At 44.4% G+C, this 25,420-nt stretch overlaps 1 protein-coding gene across 4 annotated transcripts in view; it reads left to right on the top strand.

The window, feature by feature from the left end:
* The window catches only part of ZNF407 (zinc finger protein 407), a 459,316-nt gene that overhangs the window by 7,264 nt on the left and 426,632 nt on the right, over positions 1-25,420 (top strand). For 3 of the 4 annotated variants that reach the window (XM_047086264.1, XM_047086266.1, XM_047086267.1), the window contains exon 2: positions 20,579-25,299. In XM_047086264.1, the coding sequence (XP_046942220.1) occupies positions 20,622-25,299 (4,678 nt within the window). In that variant the 5' untranslated portion in view covers positions 20,579-20,621. Of the gene's footprint in view, positions 1-15,023; positions 15,429-20,578; positions 25,300-25,420 lie in introns of those variants that run through there. The other variant, XM_047086265.1, reaches the window with a different exon arrangement.

Here is a 25,420-nt window from a genome sequence, read left to right as displayed (position 1 = left end):
ATCACCAGGGCTTAGTGTCAGGAGTGTCACTGGGGGGAAGAGAAGACACTTCCAGCAGAATGCATACCGTATTTTTTTCCTTTTTTTTTTTCTTGTAAGTTTAGAAATGTGCAAAGCAAAATTGCAGACTGTTAGAGGTACAGATTTAGTAAAGTAATACAGAAAACATGTACATTACAAATGCTAAGTCCACATTAGCGCTCAGCTCTGTAAGAAGAGGGAAGGTGATGGGGCACCAAGAGGGGCTTAAAAGATACATAATTTCATTTTCTTAGGCTGTGATCTGTACCAAGGGCTTTGTTTCATTGTGCTTAATACCTTGCATATATTAAAATTATTTTTTGTATCTACCAAATACTAAATTTTTTTAACGTTTAGTTTTGAGAGAGAGAAACAGAGAACAAACGAGTGGGGGAGGGGCAGAGAGAGAGGGAGACACAGAATCCGAAGCAGATTCTAGGCTCTGAGCTGTCAGCACAGAGCCCGACGTGGGGCTTGGACTCACGGACCGTGAGATCATGACCTGAACTGAAGTCAGATGCTTAACTGACTGAGCCACCCAGGCGCCCCTGTAGCTGCTAAATATTTAAAACACAAACATCTATGGTTTTTGTTCCCTCTTTTTGCAAAGTCTGTCTACACAGGGACTTTGTATGAAAAAGATATGATGGAGTGATTGTGGTAAAGATGTGCTTTTGCAGGGTTAGGATAGAAAAGTACTTTCATGAGTAGAGATTTGAAAAAGGAAATTAGTCTCAATGATAATGATTGGTAATGCTTGCTGAGCGCTTACTCGGTGCTAAGCACATTGTGTGCTGAGCATATACTCTGTTAACTGAGGACTGAGCATCACAGCGAATCCTTGGGGGTCAGGATCACTCCTGGAGAGGAGGGGAGGTGGCTCTGGGCACCCAGCTGTCTGACTCTGAAACACCCTGTCCGAGAAGGGCAGAGCTGAAGACAACCCGACAAAAAGAGTCAGGACTGAGAGTGTTGGGGTCATGAGAGAAAAAGGAAAAGTCTGAGTGGGGGTGTAGGAGACCCTTAAAGGGGCTGTTTACCCCATTTGCAAAGTTAACTTTATCTTAGCTTTGTTTTTAAACCAGTGTACGTGACTTTATCATTAGCAGATGGCAAGTCCTTAAAGCAGAAAAAGTAATTGTACTCTGTGTTAGTTCTAGGGATTGCGTCTTCCAGTTCATTAGAAAGTGGTATTATGCCATAGGGTTCGGAAAATCATACTTTTTTGCTTGGGTAATTGGTTGCTAAAAAGGGAGCTTTGGGGAAATCTACCTTTGCCTGTTTTTTTTTTTTTTTTTTTTAACCTTTGATAATTTTTTTGACTGTCATATTTATCCTATATTATGAGGACTTTTTCTTAAACATCGCTTATACTGAAAACCTTATTTAAAGCCATCATGGTATGACAGTCACTCCTTGAAATGAACAAGTATAGGGAAAACAAAAATGTGGTTCTAGAAGCCCTAAGTCAAATGACATGTCCCGTGGAACCAAATAGCACGACTAATTTTGTTTGATAACAAAGTCTCCTTAGTCTCCTGTCTAAACCAGGAGAACTGTCAAACATTTGTAATTATGTAATGTCATACTTTCTAGCAGCGTCAGCCCCTCACTCAGAAGTTGACAGCCCATGAGAGTCCTTCCATAGTTGGAATGTCTGCATTTGAGACACATGTACTGCTTGTCAGAGATCCCTTATGGGCAAATGTAGAACACGGGCTTCTTAAAACAGATTTTAGATACTTCAGCTTTTCTAGTCCTGCTGCATTTTGCTGAAGATACATAATCTCAGTCTTAATTCTTGGTGCTTTTCACGGTGTTTCATGTTCATACTAATCTTTTATTTTCTCTCACATGCTGTGCTGTTTTCTTCCGTGAAAAAAAAAAAAAACCCGCAACAAAGTCCCAGATAGTACTAAATAAATGCAAGTAGGGTAATAAGAAGTGTAGTTGGGAAGAAACATTGTTTAACACAGTTAGAGTTATATCAGTGCAATCATCTAATTTAACCAAAGTCCAGCATTCTTGTCAGCTGCTAAATACATGGAAACTTTGTGTTTTAAACCTAGAAGAAGCAATAAGCTACTTCTTCTGAAGTGTATAATTCACATATGAATCCTGCTGATTGTAAATTATGGATCAGAATTTGATATATAATTATTGGATCAGTTATTATAAAATGAGGACTCATAGTTGTAAGAGTGCATATAATTATAAAGCCATTAGATTTTAAACTAAGGTGGTAATGTACTTTTAAAAATAGCTTAGAAAATTTAGATCATTAAGGAGAGCTGGTAGAAATTATTGTGTTTCAAAAAATGAGATCAAGTGGTTTTCATGAGGAATCGTCTGGGTCCATTATGTGATTTTCCACATAGGTGGTATTTAATACCCTAGGCTTTCAGGATATAGGTATAGGTTGAGGCAGTGTTTGTTAAAAGTGACATTCAGAGTAATTTTTTTTTTTTTTTTTTTTTTGAGAGAGGGAGAGACAGAATCCCAGGCAGGCTCCACGTTCAGTGCAGAGCCTGACGCAGGGCTTGATCCCACAGCCCTGGGATCATGACCCGAGCCAAAACGAAGAGTGCAGTGCTCAACTGACGGAGCCACCCAGGCTCCCCTCACTGCAGTTCTTCATGGCGGATGATGACGTAGGCAAATGATTTGGGGGTCTCTGTGGGATGGCCCGTTTAGTGCAGCACGTTTGCTCTCCTTCCTGGCTCAGCTTTCTCTCTCCCCTCTCTTTCCTCCCCTGCACCTCAGCTCCAGGTCTTGTAGATACATGCGAAGTCTGTATTCGCTTTTTTGAAGGTAGGAGGGACTTTAATCCAGTAGGTCTCAAATCTGGCTCATCGGAATCACTCAGGGAGCTCTTTAAAACCGCAGACTTTTGTCCTCCCTCCAGACTTCTTAATCAGTGTCTCTCTGTCGGTAAGACCAAGAGTTCAAACTTTGATGATTGGGTGAATTTGTAGGTGATTGATCCTGTCTGTCATTCCCTTGGTTTTCACGTGTGGAAGTAATAGCCGCGGGCGTGCTCTTCAGGGATAGCTGTATGTCTCAGGGTTTTGTAAGTCTTGTAGACTGAAAGCCTCCCTTAATGGTCAGATGCTCAGCAGTATGATAATTTTTGGATTGGCGTGTGGGAGAGGGAGGGACTGGCTGCCCCTCCCCCCCTCCCCCCCCCCCCCAAGTCCGTTCTCTTTGCTCAGAGAGAGCTGTGTGGTTCCGGTCACACTCTTCAGACTCCCTGCCAGCCACGCAAGTGTGAGTCCAGTGGTGGGTGCTGCCTTGAAGTCAGGGTTCGAAGAAGCAAGCGTGCTGCCTTGTTCAAGCGTGTTCGCTTCTGTCAGCCAAACTCAGGGCGTGAGGAAGCTCGAAGGCCGGCCTTGACCACGGAGGGAGCCAGGATTCTGGAATCAGCCTGGAGCTGACTGCCTGCAGCCCAGGGACACTGGCCTCGGAAGTTTACAGGAGCAAGATACACACTTCCGTATCTGCATGTGACCCATTCTAAAGCCCACTTCTTGTAGAAGTTAAGGTGTCAGGGCATTGGGTTCATGTTGGTTTGGGTCTAGCTGCGATGTCCAAATCAAGAAGGCATATGCAGAGAACTGGTTTTCCTTCCCACGGAATTCTGTTCTCCAACCCTACAATGTAGAAACGTAATAGTACAGAGTTAGGGCATCTTATCAGACCAGAGTATTTTCATAGAGGTTTGATCTGAAGGAGGCTACTCACACGTGAACGTTAGTAAATGAAGACGATGACAAGGACCTGGAAGGTTGTCAGTGACAGGAAGGGACTGATTGTCAGAGCATTCTTGTTTAAAAATGAACTGGGAGCCGAGAATTCTTAACTTTTTATTCTTTTTTTTTTTTTTTTTTTGAGAGAGAGAGCACGCGCATGTGCGTACGTGGGGGAGGGGAGGAGTGGAGGTGGGGGAGGGGAGGAGTGGAGGAGCCAGAATCCCAAGCAGGCTTCACGTTCAGCGTGGAGTCTGACGAGGGGCTCAATCCCACAACCCTGGGATCGTGACCGGAGCCGAAGTGAAGAGTCGAATGTGCGACTGATTGAGTCACCCAGGCGCCCCTACTCTTACCATTTTTATTGATTTCTTAGAATTTATGTGATTAAAACGTTAGTAAATGAATATGGGGTGATGCAGTTTTTCTAGTGTTAAGTCATTTGCTACTTCCTCACTGTTTTTGCTATATTTTATCTCACCTGGGCTTGTATTTTAATCTCATCTTGTTTTTTAACTTGGCCTTGTCATAAGAAGCAATGTGTTAATACATGCGGAGTCCTAGGGTGGTCCTGTTTTCTTCCTGTACACATTTGAATAATACATAACTTATTTAAAAATCCTCACTTGTGGTATATGACTTTATTTTACAGTGCCATTAGTGATATTTCTGTCACATTTGGGAAATACTGTTCACGTGAGAAATACGATTTTTTAGTAACTTCGGTGCTACATCCATAAGATTTGAACAGGAGTAAGTGAGGTCACATGGAAACTAGCAGACACACGACGTCTCACGGGGCTTTGGCTGCAGCATTTTCCTATTGAGAAGGTCAGTATTCTGTTTGCTTAAGTCTGCGCCTGTTGCTTGTCACCGAGGGATAAGGAGAACAGTGTGTCTCAACCGTCCGCAAACAGGGTGAGGCATAGTCTTCTAGAGTTAGTGGCCACAGGGCCTGCAGAAAGGAAGGCGAGGTCCCGGAAGACACCGATACTTGGGTGGAGAAGGAACGTGATGGTAACCCCCCAACCCGAGGGCATATGGGGGTAAGAAGCCTTGGAAGGGGCTGAGAAGAAGCACCGTTAGATTACAGATTTAAGTTGTTTCCGGTCTGCGAGGAAAGAAGGGCAGTGGGGACAGGATTCACATCTCCCTCGTCTTTTGGCTGCCCCTCCTCTTGTGTTCACCTGAGCATAGGTAAGGTGCCACCCGCGGGCACCTTTTGTCCGCAGGGGGCGGTGCTTGCGGAAGGGACGCCTCTGTGTCGTCCTTCGTCCTTCGCAGCTGAGGAAGTGCCCAAGGGCCTCTTCACTCCCCTCTCAGGTGGTTTTAAAGTTCTAGAATTTACTGACGACATTGGACTTTTACATCATTTAACTTTTAGCCTCTTCAATAAGTTTGTCTCCTGGTGTGCAAATTCATACTTTAAGTTTGTTCTGAATATCTGTTTTTTAAGGTTAAAAGGGAGCTTCTTATTTAAAGTGTTCGAGAATTCTGTAGATGAGTCTTTCGCATGGTAGACATTGAGTAAACTGAAACTTAGTCTTTTTGGTTTTCTTTCTGAAGAGTCTAGCTTTGTATATAGTCCTTTTTCCTCTCCTGGCTTCCTTTACCCCTATTTTATTTTTTATTTTTTGAATTCATCAACACCCATATCAGTATGTGGGATAGATAAAAGCAGGCAAGAAAAATAAAGGAAAGGTGACGGAATTTCAAATGAGTTTCTTTTCATAATTTGTACCACATCAGGTAAAACAAAAGAGATATGTTAAAGTAGTCCAAGAACAATCATTTAAATAAAGTTTGGGGATTATTTAACCTTCCCTCATTTATAGTAAGTAGTTGAGAGTGAGGCGTAAGAGACACAGAGGTTTAGTGAAAGGAGCAACATGGAAGTCAAAGGAGGATTCAGAGGGAGACTTGAAAACGGAAAGGCAGTTTTGCTAGGTGAGAGCTAAGACAAGATCCAGAAAAACGATAGTACCGCATACTGAATCGCTAGAAATCTGCAGAGAGCCTTCAGGGTAAGGAAGGAATCCACAAGTACGTACGATTGCGTGTGGCCCTTGGTCGCAGAGCATCAGACCAGATGCCTCAGTCAGAGCTCAGGTGTCCGAGGACAGAACATGGAAGCGGTGCTGACCAGACAGAAGGACATTAGTCTCGTGACGCGTCTTAGCCACATGTCCTCACCGTGTGCCTCTTCACGTCATGCCTTTGCCGGTGAACTCTCATGTGTGTGCCAGCTTGCATCCGTTTGCTTGGGACACGAGGAAACGCTTTTCTTTTGCAGGGAGCTGGTTGATGCCATTGGAATTTTAAAAGATTGAACACACGTTGACCAGCTTTGCCAGCAGTAGGAAAAATGCCCTCACACCCCTCTGACGTAGGACATTCTGTTTGCGTTGGTGCCTCCCAGGACTTTTTTAAGGCTGCTGTGGGAACAGCCGTGGACAGGAATTGACAGAAAGATGCCAACAAATGGGTTTTTGTTTTTGTTTCTTCCTAATGGCAAAGGAGTTAAAACTTTTTACTACAGAGACACAGCTGCACTGGGAAGGGTTTGGTTTGCAGTTGACCCTCAGATGGAGGTGAAGCTTTTTGGATTCCTGGGAGTCTTTATGGGAACTGCTTTATGGGAACTTTAGTAAGGGTTTTTTTCCAGTCTAAGAAAGTGATCTTTGTCATTTTTAAGGAGCTTTATAATCTTTTGACCCCCTGACAGTTACTGGAGATGGGGCAAGGTCTTTGTAAGCCATATGTATGAAACCAGCTCAGCTTTTTGTTTTTTCTTTTCTTTTCTTCTTTACTTTTTTTTTGGAGGTAATTTGGAGAGTGTGTTCACTCTCTCTTCACACACACACACACACACACACAGACACACACACACACACACCCCTTACTTTTTCCTGGACCTTTTAAGAGTAAATTAAGTATGTCATGACCCTTTACCCATAAATCCTTCAGTGTATATCTTCTAGAAATAAGGATATTCCCTTGTATAATAATAGTATTTAGTTTTATGAATTTACATTGGTACTTATATCAGGGTTCTCCAGAGAAACAGAACCAATGGCATATTAAGTATACATACATAAAATACGAGATTTGTTATAGGAACTGGCATGAGGGGACTCTTGGCCTTGTGGAGACCTCTTCTCGCAAAGAATACTTGTCAGAATTTAGGGACTCCACATCCCCAGCTTTATCAGGGTCTTCCTGCATGTCCCCATCCCAACTTACAGGGCCTTGGTCCTTCCCAGTTGGTGTCCATAGAGTAACAGTGCACCCCCTTGAGGCTGGGCATTCGGCTTGCTTTCTGATCTAGCCAGTCACAGAACCACAGTAGGCATTTGATAAGCAGCACTGTCAGCCCTGCAGCTCTACATCAGGCTTTCCTCCAGGGTGCACTTGGAAGCTTTAGGTCATTTATGCTCTGCTTGAGCTGGGAATTTGACTCCCTGAGCTCATCATCTCTTTCATCACCTTGTCCAGCAGCATTAGAGCCAACCAACCAATCATTCTATTCCTTAGTTTTCCAGAATGTTAGTAAGTATCATATACAGAGTCACTTAGCTCTTGGGTTCACATAAATGGTTGATTACGAGTATCCAATGTAGATATTTTGTGTACCTGTAATCAGTTCTTATCTTGGACCAAATATAAGTGCTATCTTTATACTGAAAACCGTCATTCCTGTCTTTCAATCTAATCAGATTAGAGAGCCAATTCTAGAAATCCCAGAACCAAGTCAGAAAACTTCTCCTTAATATTCTCCTCTAGAACCACTCTGTACAAAGCTCTGTGTCAGGATTCTTCAGAGAAACAGAAGAGGGTGCACGCATTCGTATATGTACATATACGTACATACACATAAATGTAGTACATGTATACATGAGCAGCTTTATTATAGGGGTTTAAGGGTTGGCTCATAGGACTGCAGTGGCCAAGAATCCCACCTTCTGCTTTCTGCAGGCTGGAGAAACAGAAAAGCTGGTGGTTTAATTGAGTCTGATTTTGAAGGCTCAAGACCCAGGACTGTGAAGGCAGGAGAGGATGGGTCCCAGCTCAAGCAAAAAACCAAAAAACAACAAACTTGCCCTTCCTCTGTCTTTTTATTGTACGTAGGCATTCAGCACATTTGGCAGATTGGGTGATGCCCACCTACATTGGTGAGGGTGATATTTCTCAGTCTGTTGATTCAAATGCTTATCCCTTCCGGAGACACCCTCACAGACGCACCCAGATACAACATTTTACCTGCAATCTGGTCATCCCTTAACCCAGTTAACACGTACAATTAATCATCACAGTCCTTGTTGTCAGTTGACCTAAAATGTCCTAATAGCATTTTCCTGCCATCACAGGATCCAGTCTGAGAACAGGTATTGGATTTAGTTGTCTTGTGTCCTTTGCCTCCTTTAATCTGGAATGTTTCCATAGTCTTTGTTTGTCTTTTATGACATTGACATTGGTGAAGAATGTAGTCCTCCCCACTTTTTTTTTTCTTTCTAAAATAAAATATTCCTCACTTTGTATTTGTCTGTTTCCTCTTGATTAACTGGAGGTTTTGTGTTCTCAGCTGCAGTGATGCGGGGGTGGGGAGGGTGGGTGTCCTGTCCTGTCCTTCTCAGGGTGTTCTGTCTGGAGGAATACCATGTCTGTCTGCTCTGCATTGAGGATCTTAATTCTTATCACCCCACCCCCCTGCCCCAAGCAAGGTGTTGTCCATTTATCTACTGGACGATTACTGAGTTTTTTTTTTTTTTCTTCCTTTGCAACTGATAAACAGTTTGTGGGGAGATGCTTTAACACCATTCAAACATTCTTAACATCAAAATTATGCCTCCTAGAGTTAGTATCCAATGATGATTCTTGCCTGATATAATCTTTGCCAGTATGATTTTCTGTCTCCTTCGCTCCCTCCATATTTACCTGTAGGCCCTCAGCATCCTACTATGTACAGAGCCAACTTTTTGGCCCATTGGTTCATCCATGTGTCTGTCTGCTTCCCAGTTATCCATATGGACTTATCCATTCGTATCTTTAATGGTACTTCATTATTTTGGTGCTCAAGTTGTCCCAGATTTGGCCAGTAGGAGCTGCTTCCAGCTGCAGTGATTGGGGGGGGGGGTGGGTATCGTCACATCCTTTTTAAAAAAACTTTTCTCCTTTTTTGACATAATAAATAAAATGCTCCAAGCTCATCTTGTACAGCTACCTTGCCCCAGCCCTAGAATCTGCCATTTCTTGAGACCAGGTTCCTTTTAGTGGAGGTGGTGTTAGAGGTCGAGACCTAGGTGCTGTCAATGTTTTGTTTCTGGCCTCCCTTCGTTCTTGAGTGTCACTATGAGGTCCCTGAGCAATAGGGAAGTTTCTTTTATCTATCTATCTATCTATCTATCTATCTATCTATCTATCTATCTATGAGAGAAGAAGGGGGGGCATGCATGTGCACAAGGGAGGGGCAGAGGGAGAGGGAGAGAGCGAATCTTAAGCAGCCTCCACGTTCAGCGCTGAGCCTAGATCACCACCCTGGGATGATAATCTAAGCTGAAATCAAGAGTCGAACGCTGATCAACCAACTAAGCCATCCAGGTTGCCCCCCCAGGTAAATTTCTTGGTGTCCCTGAGTGTTTCACCAAACGTCTCTAACTATTACAATAAGCCGCCCATAAATTTCCTTTCATTTATTTTGATTCTGAGTTTAGTCCAAGAACCACAGTCATAAATACATTTCTATCTTAGGACTTCTTTTCTCGAGAGTGGCTGTCAATTTCTATTACTTCAACCATACGTAGAGATTTTTTTTAAACTTCTCTGTCAGTCTCCCCCCCCACCCCCCAAAGGTAATATATTTTAGAAAGTATAGAAAGATGCCAGGAAGAGGAAAAAAAGTTACCTATAATTTTGCCACCTAGAGGAAGAAAACTGTTCACTCTGGTATATAAATGAACTCGGTTAGAACTACATCCATTTAGAAAATTTAATGCTGAAGGTTTTTCTCCTTTCTAAATATACTTTCTTAGCACTCACGTCTTTTATACCTAATAATTTATATTCCAAATGTCTTGAGGCTTGATAGTTTTATATCGTGTGTGAGCTTATTGACATTTGGAATTACAGTGTTTTCCAGATTTCTTCCAAAATTAATAGTTTCAGTCTTTTTTCCCTGCAGTTCTTTGATGAGCCATTGTATCCCAGCTCTTCTCAGTGGACCTGATGAAGCTGTCTAAGCACAAACTCTGTGGAATGTGTCTCTAGATGTTTTTTGTTATATTCCCCCAAGATTTGCATTTTGGAAATCCCCTCTTTCTTCCTGTGTTTCTGCTGGAATTAAAAAAAAAAAAAAAATCCATTCCTAAGAGTGTGTTTTCTGTTGTTGGGGTTGAGTAGCTCCTTGCTGTCACCTAGGGGCTTCTTGTTGGATTTAGGACTCTTAGCCCTTCCCCCACCTTCTGAAGGCGGACTCTGAGGCTTGGGAAAGCTCCGTGGCTGCCCCGAGTCCCACACCTGTCGTTGGAGGCTTTGGGATGCGCACAAAGGCTTCGTCCCTTGAACTTTAATGTTCTTGTCCACTGATGTTTAAAACGTTCAGTGCAAATGGATTATGTGTTTCTTTTTATTCTCCTCTTTCCTCAGCTTTCACGTGCCATGTGCTTCATTCTCCTGCCTTTTGAAAAAGATAAAAGGCAAATTTAGGGAAAGTATACTAACTTTTATCATGGAATGCTTTTTTTACGGCTGCATTATAAATTCTGGAAAATAAAGCGTCTAATGGAGACACTTAATGAGAAAGTATAGGGGTTCATCACGTGTACTTCCCTCTCCTTTTTTTTTTTTAGTGAATAGACCGTTTAAACTAAATTAAGTAAAGGACATAAATTCTGTTGTTTCAGTTTTAATATTTCATGACTGATTTTATAGATGAAATTATATTTTACAATAAATAGGAAGAAGAATTTATACAGCCTGTTCTATTTGATGTGAAACAGCAAATCCCATTTCTCTGTAGTTGTAAAGAAAATTCATTATAATGTCTTTAGTTGTAAGAGATGGTTTCATTGTGATTAGTTACATTGATAATAAAACAACCTTTTCAAATGGCATAAGATACCGATGGTCCTATGTGTCTGCTTTTAATGGCATTGAACTTTTTCATACTCTGTGCATGGAGTCTTCATTCCATTCTTTTATCCTGTTTTCCTGTTCCAATAAGAATTTTATTTCTTTAAAATAAATTTTAAAAAATTAGATGGAAATTCTAACAAGCATTGATTTTTAAAAATGCTTTCTGAAAGATATATTAAATTTTAACTTTTTGTGTAAAATATTTCCAACTACAAAAAGATGCATTTGTCAGAGGTGGTTGATATAAGATCGTCATAAAATTAACTTTATTACTAGATCAATTTAACGTATTTGGAAAATCATACTTGAAGTGTAGGAAGATTAAAAAAAATAGCCAGGTAAGAAGGCTGAGCTACTTTAATAGTTTATTTTTGTCCCATGATTTGCTGTTTTCTATCACTTAAAAGTGATGTAAATGCATTAAATGTATAAATGTATTAAAATACGTTTTCATAAATAGTGTTGGAAAGGTGGGAATCTTTGGTAATGAAAGGGATGATGGTCTTTTTTTTCTGTTGTGCTCACTGTGTTTGATCCCTATCAGTATGGGTTTTTAGTGATTGTTTTAGCTCTAACTTAAGCAGTAAGCAAATACTCTAATTTGTAACTCAGGCGAAATTGAATTGGGTATTCGAAATAGAACATGGGTATCCCCTGCAAAGTTCTGTTCTGACTTGAGTGAGATTTTTTTTTTTTTCCATCCGATAGTTTTACTTCACTCCTGCCATTTGGTCTGGGGATCACATGGCTCCAGTCTGCCTGGCTTCAGTGTGTCCTTACACTCTGGAAGGGGACGGTTCTTTCTGGGATCACGCTAAACGTGGTATGTGAGATGCTTTGGAGATGGAACTTAATCAGGTACGAGCCCTGTGGCCAGAGGCCCCCAGGTCTCCTGAGCTTGGGTATGTCCTGCCAGGGAAGGAGGTAGTCACGTGGCCTGTGGCTCTCTGGGTGTTCACCGCGGGGGGGCTGCCTCATCAGGCTCCGGGACTCTTGGGAGTGTTGGCTGCTAGCGTTTTCGAGCCCAGCTGGGAAGCGACGCATGGCTACTGCTGGTTCTGGTGTGGTTGCTAGCTAAAGATGGATGATGTCTTCATCCAAAATGAGCAGGATTTTCAGGAACCATTAAGACATTTCTTTTACTCCATACAAATCTAAATTTAAAACTCTACCTCATCTCTTTATTAGCACTCAATAACTCTTGGTTCTCTTGTATCCGTGTTGCATTGTGAGCTGTATCAGATCTGCTTTTGGTAGCGGAAGAGGCATGCGTGTATTTGTCAGCTGAGTAAACTTCTGAAATCTTCTCAAACAGTATACTTCCGTGAACGTGTACTGATTTCCTCCTGTGTTCCTTAATCTTACTGTGCTAGCACAGAAGATTCTTTTTTTTTTTTTTAATTTTTTTTTTTCTTAAGTTTATTTATTTTTGAGACAGAGAGAGACAGAGCATGAATGGGGGAGGGGCAGAGAGAGAGGGAGACACAGAAACGGAAACAGGCTCCAGGCTCTGAGCCGTCAGCCCAGAGCCCGACGCGGGGCTCGAACTCACGGACCGCGAGATCGTGACCTGGCTGAAGTCGGACGCTCAACCGACTGCGCCACCCAGGCGCCCCAACAGAAGATTCTTGTTAAAGGTTGGAGCACATAGGAAAGGAAATATATAGAGAATATACAGGAAGGAGGCTGAAATTGAGCCCTGGCTATTGACGAGGTGGGCAGGAGAGGGCAGGGCATTCTGTTAGTTCTCTATTGCTATGTAACAAATTCTGTCAGAACTCAGTGGCTTTAAAGCAGCGAGCATCTGTTACTCACGGTTTCTGTGGGTCTGGAAGGTTCTGGCCCTGGGTTTCTCTAGCAGTCAGGCTTTTGTAGGGGCTGCGGTCCTCTGCAGTGTGGCCTGGGGCCGGAGGAGCTGCTCCCCAGCCGGCAGGAAGGAGCCCCCTGTTCCTGTCTGGCACTGGGCACAGGGGTGCCGGAGAGGGGCGCGCAGAAAGCTTCTGCCTTCTGTGATCTGGTCTCCGCGGTCGGACACTCTCTCTTCCACTATTTTTTGGCCGATGTGAGCAGGTCAGCGAGGCCAGCCCACGCTGAGGGGAGAGAATTAGGTTTCGTCCTTTGAAGGGAGCGTCAGGGTGTGTGGACTCTTTGTAAACCACTGCGGGCATCTTCGGGGGTGGGGAAATGGGCACGCTTACAGACTTACTTCTTAGGAACGCGCTGCAGCCTGTTCTCTGGCCAGTGAGGACACGGGCTTTCCTGGACCGAGGTGTTCATGCACTGGTCCAGTTGTGAATAAACCACAACTTGTGTCCACATCCATCCCTCGTGGTGAGGTGCCTCAGGTGTTCTCTTCGTGAATGGTTTTTAGGCTGTTAAATTATACTCTGTTGTCAAGGAAGAATTCATTCAACTTATAAGCATTTTCACAGAAAAGTGACTTTTTTCTTTGTGGGATCAGATACTTTGTCTTGTGGTCTCTGTTACAGATTGCAGCTCCACATAGGGCTTGGTGATACCTGGTTCAGTTAGGTAATATATAATGGTAAGACTGCTCTTTTCAGTAAAAAGTCCAGTCGGAAGTAGTAGCTGGAAGAGATCGGAGTAGTCCGCTGGCTTCCATTTATTCCTGTCACACTCAGCTCCTAATAGGCTTGTAGGAAGTCTCACCTGCCTTACCCTGTCCTTTTGGGAGGAGGCAGTCCCTACAGTAGGATCTTAATGACTTCTGCAGCTCATCCTTCTTTGAACTCCCCAAAGGGAAAGGTCAGAAGACCGTTGGGAGTTTTTGTACGTGCACCTGTGTGCGCACCTGCCGTGCTGCACACACGTGTCCCCCGCTGTGACTTTACTGTTGGCCTGGTGCCAACACCTGCTGGCTCCACACTGTTCGTACCACTAATGGGGCGAGTGCAGGAGGGGTGAAGGGTGAGATGCCGTGGGGTGGGGGCAGGGAGAGCTGGCTTCTAGTGTCCTAGCGGTGAGAGCGTGTCTGTGAGCTCGTGTGTAAGAGTGTGCGCATGCACGAGCCTGGCTCAAGCTCGCTTAACGCGTCATGATCAGAAAAGAAAAGGGACGAAGAGAGAAATGCAGAAGAGATCGGGTTGAGTGAAGAGTATAGCCCAAGGCGGGCAGAGGAAGCAGGAAAAATGGTCCAATAACTTGGGTTTCTCCAGTAGTTCCTGAAGTGCTTTCTTTAAAATGTGAAAGAAACTTCCTGTGAGCACTGGCCACCAGGTGTCATCAGAAGGCTGCTGTTGATTTGTTTTATTTTGTTCTTAAAAGTATGTGAATTAAAAAAAAAAAAAAGGACTGTTTTGATTTCTCTCTTGTAACTTTTAAAAGAATTTTCAACCATAGCAGGGAGTCTTTCGGTTAGAGCAGGAACGTTCTTTCATGACAGATTCTCGGTGAGTGAAATTGAAGATGATAAAGTTACATGCAGCTTGCCTTCCTTCCTTCCTTCCTAACATCCATCCTTCCTCCCTTCCTCCCTTCCTCCCTTCCTTCCTTCCTGTCAAGGAACTAGTTGAGAATCTGGATGAATAGATACTATAAATGGAATTGCCTGTTTGAAAATCTTTGTGGGACAGTGAGGATATGTGTTGAATGATAATTGATGGATTTGTATAGGATACATATATGTATATTTTTTAATGTTTATTTATTTTTGAGAGATAGAGTGTGAGTGGGGGAGGGGCAGAGAGAGAAAGACACAGAATCTCAAGAGGCTCCAGGCTCTGAGCTGTCAGCACAGAGCCCGACGCGGGGCTCGAACTCACGAGCCGTGAGATCATGACCTGAGCCGAAGTCGGATGCTTAACCGACTGAGCCACCCAGGCGCCCCAAGGATACATATGCTTTAAGAAGATTTGGTTAAATAATATATCCCATTCCTTTAGTGTAAACACCTACCAGGACTTCTGAATCTTGAACCCTTACTCTGGGAGGATAACTGAGACTCATTTTCTTTCTGCAGACAAGTACCAGATCTTTCAGAAGAAACCAAGGTTAGGCCTTACTTGTCCTGAGGGTTGGCAGTGAGTCCCCTAGCCACTCTGTTCCTTTGCTTTGTTTCTGAGAGAATTAAAGATGCTTTCTGGTTGGCTTTCAATGAATGTTTGTGGAGTGAATGAGTGAAATTTGCCTCCAGAAAAATGAGCTCTTAAACTGTTCCAGTTGGGTGAGGTTTGAATTCTCTTCCCCATCTCCATTGGCGATTTGGTACTTGTTCTAATAATCTTTCTGATGAAGGCTTTTCTTTTTCATTTATATTAGCATAAACTTTCTCATTTCTGTTTAATCCCCTCTAGATCACTTGAAGATATTTATTAAATCATCTTGCCCTGACGTCATCCTGGTTATGGGCTGTTGGAATGCGCTCTGCCTATATAATTTCTCTACCTGTGATGCGTCCTGCATTCTGTAAAAGCGATCATCCGGAAGGAGTGTTGTGTTCCAGTGACTTCCCATCGACACCACTGAATACGTTCCAACTCTCAGTTCAGAGCCTTGTGTGACGTGCTCTTGGTGGGTCCTCTGCTTTTCTTTCCTGCCGCTGTGTAGGCAAGAGCCAGCGGTGTGGCTGTCCGGGCTGCTGACGGTCGTGTGCGCTTGTGTCTCGGGTGTGGAGTGGCTTTGCCGAATCTCGCTCTTCCACTTGAGTGTTTCACCCTTCCTGCCTGCTCTGTCAGAAAAAGAAAACAGCAGTTTTTGTTTCCTCAAGGTTTAGCTCAAGTGATATTTCTGCTCTTCTGGCCAAATGTTCTGCTTGGCACAGGATTCCCTTGCTCATTTATACAGCTCTCGGTCTTAGTTCCTGTCGCCCGTGTTCATACGTGGTCTCGTGTTCGAGTTCCTGGGCGTGTGTGTCACGTGGCTCCTAACAGAACACGAGCCTGGCGAGGGCAGGGATCGCGTTTGGAGCTCGGTAGTTCCTGTCCTGTGGTAGGCACTCAGTATGTATTTGTTGAGCGTTTGATGTTCTTTCTCGGTGCAATGAGATGTTGCATTATTTAATTGGGGAATAGCAAGTATAAAAATATTTTCTCCTTTTGTTTTAGAGTTTTTGGAGCCCTTATATAGGAGATAATAAAGGGTCTCAATACTGTGCTTCTGCATATCAGTGCAGGTGTCACTCTTGTGCCTTCAAAAATGTGTTAGTCAGGTGCCATCATTAGAACATTCCTTCTGATTAGATGTACGTGTGTGAGTCCTCCCCAAGTTCGTGTTTCTTGAATGCATATGCTTCTGGAGAAGAAACTCCTCTGGTGTCCATAGTGAAGGCGGCAGTGGTGCGCCAGAGTGGTGTTGGAAGAGGAGGAGATGGTTGGACTCAACATTGAAAGGAAGGGAATTCATACCACTTTAGACAAACCATTAAAACCTGTTAAACATAAAGTATGTAACGGACGTTTTCAAACACATGCATATACAGACGTATACAAAAGTTGATGGAGTGGTGTATTGAATTTCCACGTCACTGTCATCTAGCCTTCATTATTATCCGCACATGGCCTCCCTGTGCCCCCCTCCTGGACTATTTTAAAGTGTCTCTCACACTTTTTTCATTTTATCTCTAAATACTTAGAAAAGAGACATTTCTTACATCACAATGAGGTATTTGTTTATTCTAGTACCTCATATGTGCTTGGAATTGTTCTAGGCTCTTGGGATATAAGGGTGGAAAACATAAACCATGCCCTTACTTTCTATCATGGGGAGACAGAAAATAACCAGAACAGGAAAAAAATTCATGTCATCAAAATTTAAAACTTTTGCTTCTCAGAAAACATTAATAAAATGAAAGGGGAGAAAATATTTGTGAGACATATATCTGACAGATGATTTATCTTCAGAACACATAAGTAACCCCTCAGCTCAGTAGAAAATAGACAATCTACGTAAGAAACGGGCAGAAGGCTAATGAACGTTTCACAAAGCACGTAGCACGGTATTCAGCACCATGACTAGTCATCAGGGAAATGCAGATTAAAACCATACACACCTACTAGAATGACTTAGATTTAAAAGACTGACAGCATCAAATATCGGTGAGAATGTGTGGATCAGTCAAAACTCTTGACATTGGTGGCTGTCCAAAACAGTGCAGCCACTCTGAAGGTCCATCAGATGGTTTCTCACAAAGTTAGCATGCACGTTGGTCCCCGTGGTGCAGCCTTGCTATGCCTAGGTGTTTCCACGAGAGGAATGAAAACGTATGTTCATAAAAAGACTTGCACAAGAATATTCAGAGCAGCTTTATCACCATAGCCGCAGAAGGGGGAAACAGCTCAGGTGTCCCATCAACAGAATCGTGGTGTAGCCATACAAGAGGATACCGCTCAGCGCGGAAGTGGATGCATTGTTAATACATGCAGCAAAAACACTGTGTTGAGCAAAAGGCCGACTCTCCTTCCCGCAAAGGCCTGTTGTCTGGTTCCATTTATATGAACATCCGGGACAGGCCAGACTGATGCATTATGGAATACTGGACAGTGGTTGCCTCAGGGAGGGGGAGTTACCAAGGAGTGAGTGGGAGGGGCAAGGGACAATTTTCTGGAAAGATGGCATGTTGTCTGTGTTGATCGGAGCACCCTTGAGGGACCCCTTGAAGGTCTCTGGGCTTCTCTTTCTGGTGCCTCTGCTCTCTCTGACTCTGCCCTGCAGACTTTAGCTGCCTGTCCACTCTGTGGGAAGACTCCTGGGCCCTGTCTGGGATCCCTGCCTGTGCTGTGGCCTGAGTCCTTTCTCCAGGTAGTAAGCTGGGATTCGGACCCCCCTTGTTTGTATCTCATCTCTCAGGGATCGCTGTCCCTTGGTTGCTGATGTCCAAAGTCTTATGCTGTTGTTTCAGAGATTCTGTCTGTTTTTTCTTTTTCGGTTGTTTCACGCATGAGAGTAAATCCGGTCCCTGTGATTCTTCTTGACTAGAAAAGGATGTTCTAGAAGAGGGATGTTCAATGTTTCCATTGAAAACAAACAAACAAACAAACAAACAAACAAACATCTTACCCTTTACAATTAAGTCAGAGAATTTGTGTTATTCTCTGCTATAATTCCAGTATCTACAACCAACAATACTTGGCATGTAGTGGGCACTAAGTGAAGTTTTTGGAACAGATGCATGATTCATTTCCCCCCTCTGTTTATTCTTTAATTGTGAATGTTGAATGGCAAAGCCAATGCTTTATTTACAGGTCCCTTGTCCCTTTCCTAAAAGCTCCCTTGGAACCACTGGTTTCTTGATTCTTTATAAACAATGAGTTCTGTAATGAAACTGGTTTGGGAAATGCATATGTGCTGAGAAATCCTGTGGTAAAGAAACTTTGGTTCAAACCAGAGTTTCCTAAACGTATTTGACTAGGGATATGTTTTTCTTGCCTAAACATCTATTAACCTCTTAATTTATATTTTCTGGATCACATACTGGAGACATGGTAAATACTTTATAGTTGTAATAAAACTATATGTTACTGTGCTGTAATACAGTAACAAATACAAGATGTTTTTGTATCGTAGATTATATGTGACAAATTGTGTATTTTTAAGCAGCTTTGTTGAGATATTCACACACCATACATGTTATGCATTTACACTGTAATTTAATGGATTTAAGTATATTCACAGACATGTGCGACCATCACCACAGTACATTTTAGAACATGTCCATCTCCTCAAAAAGAAACCCCGGGTCCTTCAGCAGTCACCCGCTGTGTCCCTCCCCCAGGCCTAAGGAACCACTCATGTGCTTTCTGTACCTGACGTGTGCCTATTCTGGACATTTCCTTTCAAAGGAATCCTATGGTATGTGGTCTTTTGTAACTGGCTTCTTACAGTTAGCATTTCTAAGGTTCATGCGAACTGTGGGCATGTCAGTTCTTCATTCCTTCTGGTGGCTGAATATTCCATTGTGTGGATGTGGGTGTACCTCGTTTTATTTTTCCTTAATCTGTTGATAAACACTTGGGTTGTTTCTACCTCCTGGCTATTACGAATAATGCTGCCATAGATAGACCTTTGTATGCATGTGTTTGCGATGACCTATGGCTTATTTCTCTTGGGCATGCACCTGGGAGCAGGATTGATGAGCTGTATCGGAACTACTCCGTAACTCCAACTCCGTGTTTCCTCTTGTGAGGGTCTGCCAGACTGTTTCCAGAGTGACATCCCATTTTACACCCCGCTAACATTGCGGGGGTGTCCTCTCTTTGCATCCTTACCAACACTTGTTATTATCTGATGCTGGGCTTCTAGCTATCCTGATGAGTGTCCAATGGGACTGATTATGATTTTGATTTGCATTTCTCTAATGGCTGTTGATGGAGAATCTGTTTTCCTGTGCTTCTTGGCCATTTGTGTATCTTCTATGGAGAAATGTATATTCTTCTTTGCTCATTAGAGTTTTTTTTCAGTTATTGAGTTGTTTAAGAGTTTTCTCTGTATTCTGGATTAAGTCCTGTGTCAGACCGTTGATTTGGAGTATGTTTTATCTATTTTATGGGTTATCTTTTCCCTTTCTTGAGGGTGGCTTTTAAAGCATATAGTCATTTGAAGTTTTTAATTTTGATAAAGCCCAATTTAGCTACTTTTTCTTCTGTTGTTCATGCTTTTGATGTGTGTGTGTGTGTGTGTGTGTGTGTGTGTGTGTATTTATTTATTCATTCCCCACTTTTAGCAGAGTCAAAGCAACAGCCTTCATTTGGTTTGTCATTGTTATGAAAAAAGTAGTTAAAATAGTTAAAAATAGTTATCATTAGCTTTGAGGCCATAATATGTGATGGTTTTTTAGTCACATCAAATCAAATAGCATTTGGCTGAAAATTCCAATCCTGGTGTAAAGTAAATGGAAAATGATATGTTTTAATTGAACTAAATAGCATAATGAAAAATAAAATCAATATTATTGATTTTAAAGCATTTTATTCAGTGAAATTCTTTTCTCCCCCCAAAGTTGGCTTCATTAATCCTGCTCCCCTGCCGACATTCCGTTTGCCATTAACCTTCAGAAGGTACAGCAGGCCTGTTAGGTGAGGAAACTGGTGACGGACAGTGGGGACAGGAGTGGCTTTTCATTGGCAGTGGGTTTGAGCTGGAACAGTGACGGCAAGAAGAATGTGCATGTTGTTAATTAGCATATGTTTAGAGAGTCAAGGTTAGGCTCTTTGCTGTAGGGGGGAAGGAGGAAGCAGTTGTTCTTAAATTCTGTTCCTTTTACCCTGGGGCTTGGGCTTCTGTTGGGAGGCTACGGAGGGGAAGGCCCGACTTCCTGGCTTGCCTCTCAGCAGTTTGGTCTAATGTGTTTCACCGATGGGGGTGGGGGGGGGGGGCGGGTTCACAGGAGAGAAATTTGACAAGAGGGCTTCTCTGTTTACAAACAAGTAAACCGAAACATACCAGTCCAGAGAATTCAGCACGAGAGTGTGTTTGCAAGCTGGGTGAGAACACTTTCAGTCGGAGATGCCGCGGCATCGCTTCCTGCGTCAACCATGTCCCCGAGTCTGACTTCACAGTCTTCGTAAGGATCACACGTGGGATCAAGTTCATCTCAACGGAAAGGAAATCTTGATGCTGTGGTACCTTTTCCGTTCAGTGTGTCCCTTCATGTTGCCGGTGGCCTGACTAACGTGTGCGTGTTCTTTCCGCTCCGAGGTGTAACGCCGCGTTTGCTCTCTCCGCAGGTTACGAGTGCCCAGTGAGCCGCCCTGACGCAGGACCTTCTTAATGATGGATACTGAGAAGAAGCCAGAGAACGATGAGGATGAAAATGCAAACAAAGAAGCAGGAGACTCGAGAGATGTCTCATCTCATGATGTAGATTGTGGGCCCGTAGTTGATGCGGTAGCAAATTCCTCTGAAAACTCCACAAGCAAGAGAGGTTTTTCAGAATCCTCAAACCTCGGCAGCGTCACCGTGGGGCAAGATGGAAATAACCATGCTTCCAAACGAATGAAGTTATCGGCCGAGGCAGAGCACCTAAAGCGTGAAGAGCGGGGCGCTCGCGGGCTGGAAGCTTCTGAGAGCACGGTCCCCGAAGGGCACGTCCCGTTGGGTGAGGCAGTGAAGGAGACCGTCCTGAAGGAACGCCCCGATGGAGGCACGAGTCTCCCCAGTGCCTTCTCCCCGCCTCCCAGTTTGAGCACCACTGATGCTGTTTCTCCGAAAACAGACACCGAAGAAAAGTCTGCTTGGGAAATGGTTTCCCTTGACCCGGGAAGAGAATCTCCTTTGCCCCCGAAAGAGATGAGTGTCGGTTGTACTGTTGGAAACGTAGATACGGTCTTCAAGTGCGACGTATGTGGTCATCTGTTTTCCTCCTGCACTGACTTGGAAAAGCATGCTGAGTGTCACCTGCAGCCACCTGGGGAACACGCCTGCTGCCACTGCAGCCACAAAGCAGAGAGCAGCGCGGCGTTGCACGCGCACGTCCGGCAGACCCATGGGCCGCAGCGGGTCTTTTCTTGCGATCTCTGCGGCTTTCAGTGCGTGGAAGAAAACCTGTTGAATGCACATTATCTTGGCAAAACACACCTCCGGCGTCAGAATCTTGCTGCTCGTGGAGGATTTGTACAGATCTTGACAAAACAGCCCTTTCCCAAGAAACCTTGTTCCATGGGAACAAAAAGTGTTCGCGTGAAACCGAGAGCTTCTAAGCCAGTAGCAAAGGCTAGTGATTCAAAAGGATTACGAGACGTTGGAAGCAAATTTAAAGATTTCAGAGGGGGCCTTTCTCAGCAAAGCGGAAGTAGCAGTGAGCTGCTTGTCGAAATGACGCCGTCCAGGGATCCTTCGTCAGAAACAGTAGAGATTGTTGAAGAAAATGTAACTTCTCTCGGCATAGCTGGAAATCCTGAAAACCAAAGTAAAACTAAAAAGTTAGCTCTGGTCAGCTCAGAGGGTCTCTTAGATAAGGTGGAATCTTCCAGAAGTAGCCTACAGGCAGCGCACGGTATCAGCGCAGGCTCGAGACCAAGACCTGAGCGAAACGTCCTCACGTTGGGCGGTAGCTTCCGTCGACGAAGCGGCACTTTTACTTTAAAGGGCCAGGCCAAGAAAAGGTTTAATCTTTTAGGAATTAGTAAACGAGCAACTACTGATGCGCAGAGGGTGTTTATGAAACACTTGAGAACCCAGGTGAGAACAGGTGACGCAGAGTCTGCATCCAGACACGCAGAAGCGAGTGGCGGTGTCCACAGTCTGTGTGTGACTTCCCCAGAAACACGGGACCCGAAGCAGGACAGAAGAAGCTCCCACCTCGCGTGCTCCCTGGACTCTCCTGCCGCGAGGCCAGCTGCCGCCCAGCAGACGTGTCCTTGTACGGACTGTGCTCAAGTAGCTACAGAAAGGACGGAGCTGGAGACTCGTGGGGAGGGGTGCCCCACCGGAGACGTGAAGCTTCGCTGCCAGGAGCGTGACTTTTCCAGCCCGTCGAGGAGGGACTCGGACAAGCATTTGTACGACACCCAGCACCAGCACACCGCCAGTGTCCTCCGTTGTCAGCGCTGTTCGTTTAGTTCCGAGAACGAACCAGGTCTTACAGACCACATGAAGGAAAAGCACAATATGTGTTTTGTCTGTACTCCTTGTAGTCTGTTCTTCTTGTCTGAGAAGGACCTGGAGGAGCACAGAACAACTGAGAAGCACGTTCCTTTATTGGTTCAGCCAGAGGCTTCTCAGCCGCGTAACAGTGATTTGGTGTTACAGTCTTTACCCTTAAGTACTTTAGAATCAGAAAATACAAGAGATGCCCTGAGTGAGCCCGGTAAAGCAGCTCAGGAAGAGCCCGTTAAGTCCAGGGTGAGCCATGGACATGAAGTCAGGCATTCCAGTAAGCCTCAGTTTCAGTGTAAGAAGTGTTTTTATAAAACAAGGTCTTCCACTGTCCTCACGAGACACATAAAGCTCCGGCATGGTCAGGACTACCACTTTCTGTGTAAAGCATGTAATCTTTATTCGTTGAGCAAAGAAGGCATGGAGAAGCACATTAAGAGAAGCAAGCATCTTGAAAATGCCAAGAAAAATAACATCGGCTTGAGTTTTGAAGAATGTATTGAAAGGGTGTGTATAGGTGCAAACGATAAAAAGGAAGAGTTTCATGTTTCTGGAAATGGCAGGATAGAAGGCCACGTGGAAGGTGCACAGTTACAGGAGCATGTCTGCCTCGAAAAGAGCGTGCTGACTACCAAGGAACTGTCACAGTCCGGCGGAATGACCAAAGAAGGGGAGGTCACTTTGACCGCCACCCCAAAGAGAGGGAGACCGAAAGGTAACATCTCACGGACATGTTCTCATTGTGGTCTCTTGGCCTCTAGTATCACAAACTTGACTGTTCACATTCGACGAAAGCACAGTCACCAGTACAGTTACTTGTGCAAAGTGTGTAAGTATTACACCGTAACCAAGGGAGACATGGAGCGTCACTGTGCCACTAAGAAGCATAAAGGACGAGTAGAAGTAGAAGCCAGCGGCAAACAAAGTTCAGACATCATTGTCGGCCCTGAAGGGGGTAACCTTGAAGCCTGTAGAAAGAGTGCCACGTCAGCGGTTTCAGGGGAGCACGCTAACAAATCCGCTGAGTCAGATGCCTCTGTTTCAGAAAAGCCAGGAGCAGAGCGTGGAAATCCAACTGAAGTCGAAGTGGCAGGTGTGTGTCATTCTGTAGATGGGGAAGCTGACAGCCGTCTTCCTGATAAAAAGGAACAGATGTGTCTGGAACCGGAGGGCCCTGTCCAGCAGGGGGACGCTACGGGTGTAAGCGATAATAAGTGTGTACACTGTGAGTTTAGTGCCCACTCTTCTGCTTCTCTAGAGCTGCACGTAAAACGGAAGCATACAAAGGAATTTGCTTTTTATTGCATGGCGTGCGATTACTACGCCGTGACCCGTCGAGAGATGACGAGGCATGCAGCCACAGAGAAACACAAGGTGAAAAGGCAGTCTTACCTGAACTCTTCGGACATGGAAGCAGGTTCTGCAGACGTGCCCAGGAGTATCATCATATCCAACGAGCAGCATCAGCAAAATTCTGAGGAATATCAAGTGATTTCAGACCAACCGTCTGAAGAAATTCTGAAATCTAGAAGTACCGCTGACTGTTCTGTTTTGGATGAGAATACTCATCTAGGTGTGGCTAAAGTACTCCGTGCTCCCGACTCAGTAGAAATTGAGACTGGAGATGAATCTAATCTCAGTGAAGAGCATTCCTTCTGTGAAACTTTCCAACAGCCCCTTGCCAGGGAAAAAGCTCTGAAACCCGAGGATGTGTCCCTTACTGTTTCCTCTGATTGTGCCTCCCCGAGCAGATTTCAGAGTGAAAATGCAGGAAGCTCAGCTTTGGATTATGAGCCAGTAGAGAGAAGCCACAGCATGCTGAATGACATTGGTGGTCCAGGCACGCGTGGCGAGAGTGATGTGGGACGTGTGGGCGAGAATGCAAGTGAAACCCTGAGCAAACGTGGATGTCCTGGAGGTTTAGGGGGAGGGCATCTGGCCGAAAGCACCGTCCCTGTTGTGATGACAAGGACGGGACAGGAGCCAGACCTGGAGAGCCGTGGTCAGAACGACGTTGGAAGTGTGCAGAGTTCAGAGGACTTGAAAGATGGTACCCAAGAAGACCCCGTTCTACAGAACAAGGAGATTCTGATGAATTCCCAGCATGAAACTAAAATTATCTTGGAAGAGGATGGTCTGGCTTCCGATAGCACAGTTGAAAGTAACGATGTGTATGAAACTATAATCAGCATTGATGACAAAGGACAGGCCGTGTACAGTTTTGGCCGGTTTGATTCTTCCATAATAAGAATAAAGAGCCCTGAAGATGGTGAGTTGTTGGACCAGTCTGAAGAGGGTCTCATAACCACAGGCGTGAGGATCGGTGAGTTGCCCTTAAAAGACTGTGCCCAAGGTGTGAAAAAGAAGAAGTGTGAAGGTAGTTCCTTTGGTGAATCCACACGAATTCGTTGCGATGATTGTGGCTTCTTAGCAGATGGTTTGAGCGGACTGAATGTGCACATAGCCATGAAGCACCCTACGAAAGAGAAGCACTTTCATTGTTTACTGTGTGGGAAGTCCTTCTATACCGAGAGCAACCTCCACCAGCACTTGGCTAGTGCTGGTCATCTGAGGAACGAGCAGGCCAGTGTGGAGGAGCTTCCGGAGGGAGGGGCCACCTTCAAATGTGTCAAGTGCACGGAGCCCTTTGACTCAGAGCAGAATTTATTTCTCCATATTAAAGGGCAGCACGAAGAGCTGCTGCGGGAGGTCAATAAGTACATAGTGGAAGACACTGAGCAGATCAACCGTGAGAGAGAAGAAAACCAGGGGAACGTCTGCAAGTATTGTGGGAAGATGTGTCGAAGTAGCAATTCGATGGCATTCCTGGCGCACATTCGCACTCACACAGGTACGTACGTGCGAGCAAACCTGTGTTTACCTAGAAAGTGCGAACGCATGATCCAGTTGGCACATTTGGTCCCATCCGAACGTGGAGTCCTCGGGGCGTTTGCCTGTCGACCTTCCACCTG

The sequence above is a fragment of the Lynx rufus genome, unplaced genomic scaffold, assembly GCF_022079265.1.
Source record: "Lynx rufus isolate CCGP_SWC_20201006 ecotype Redwood Valley unplaced genomic scaffold, mLynRuf1.p SCAF_20, whole genome shotgun sequence".
NCBI lineage: Eukaryota > Metazoa > Chordata > Mammalia > Carnivora > Felidae > Lynx > Lynx rufus.
The sequence above is the reverse complement of the archived record's forward strand: the minus strand, read 5'-3'. Positions and strand labels throughout refer to the sequence as shown.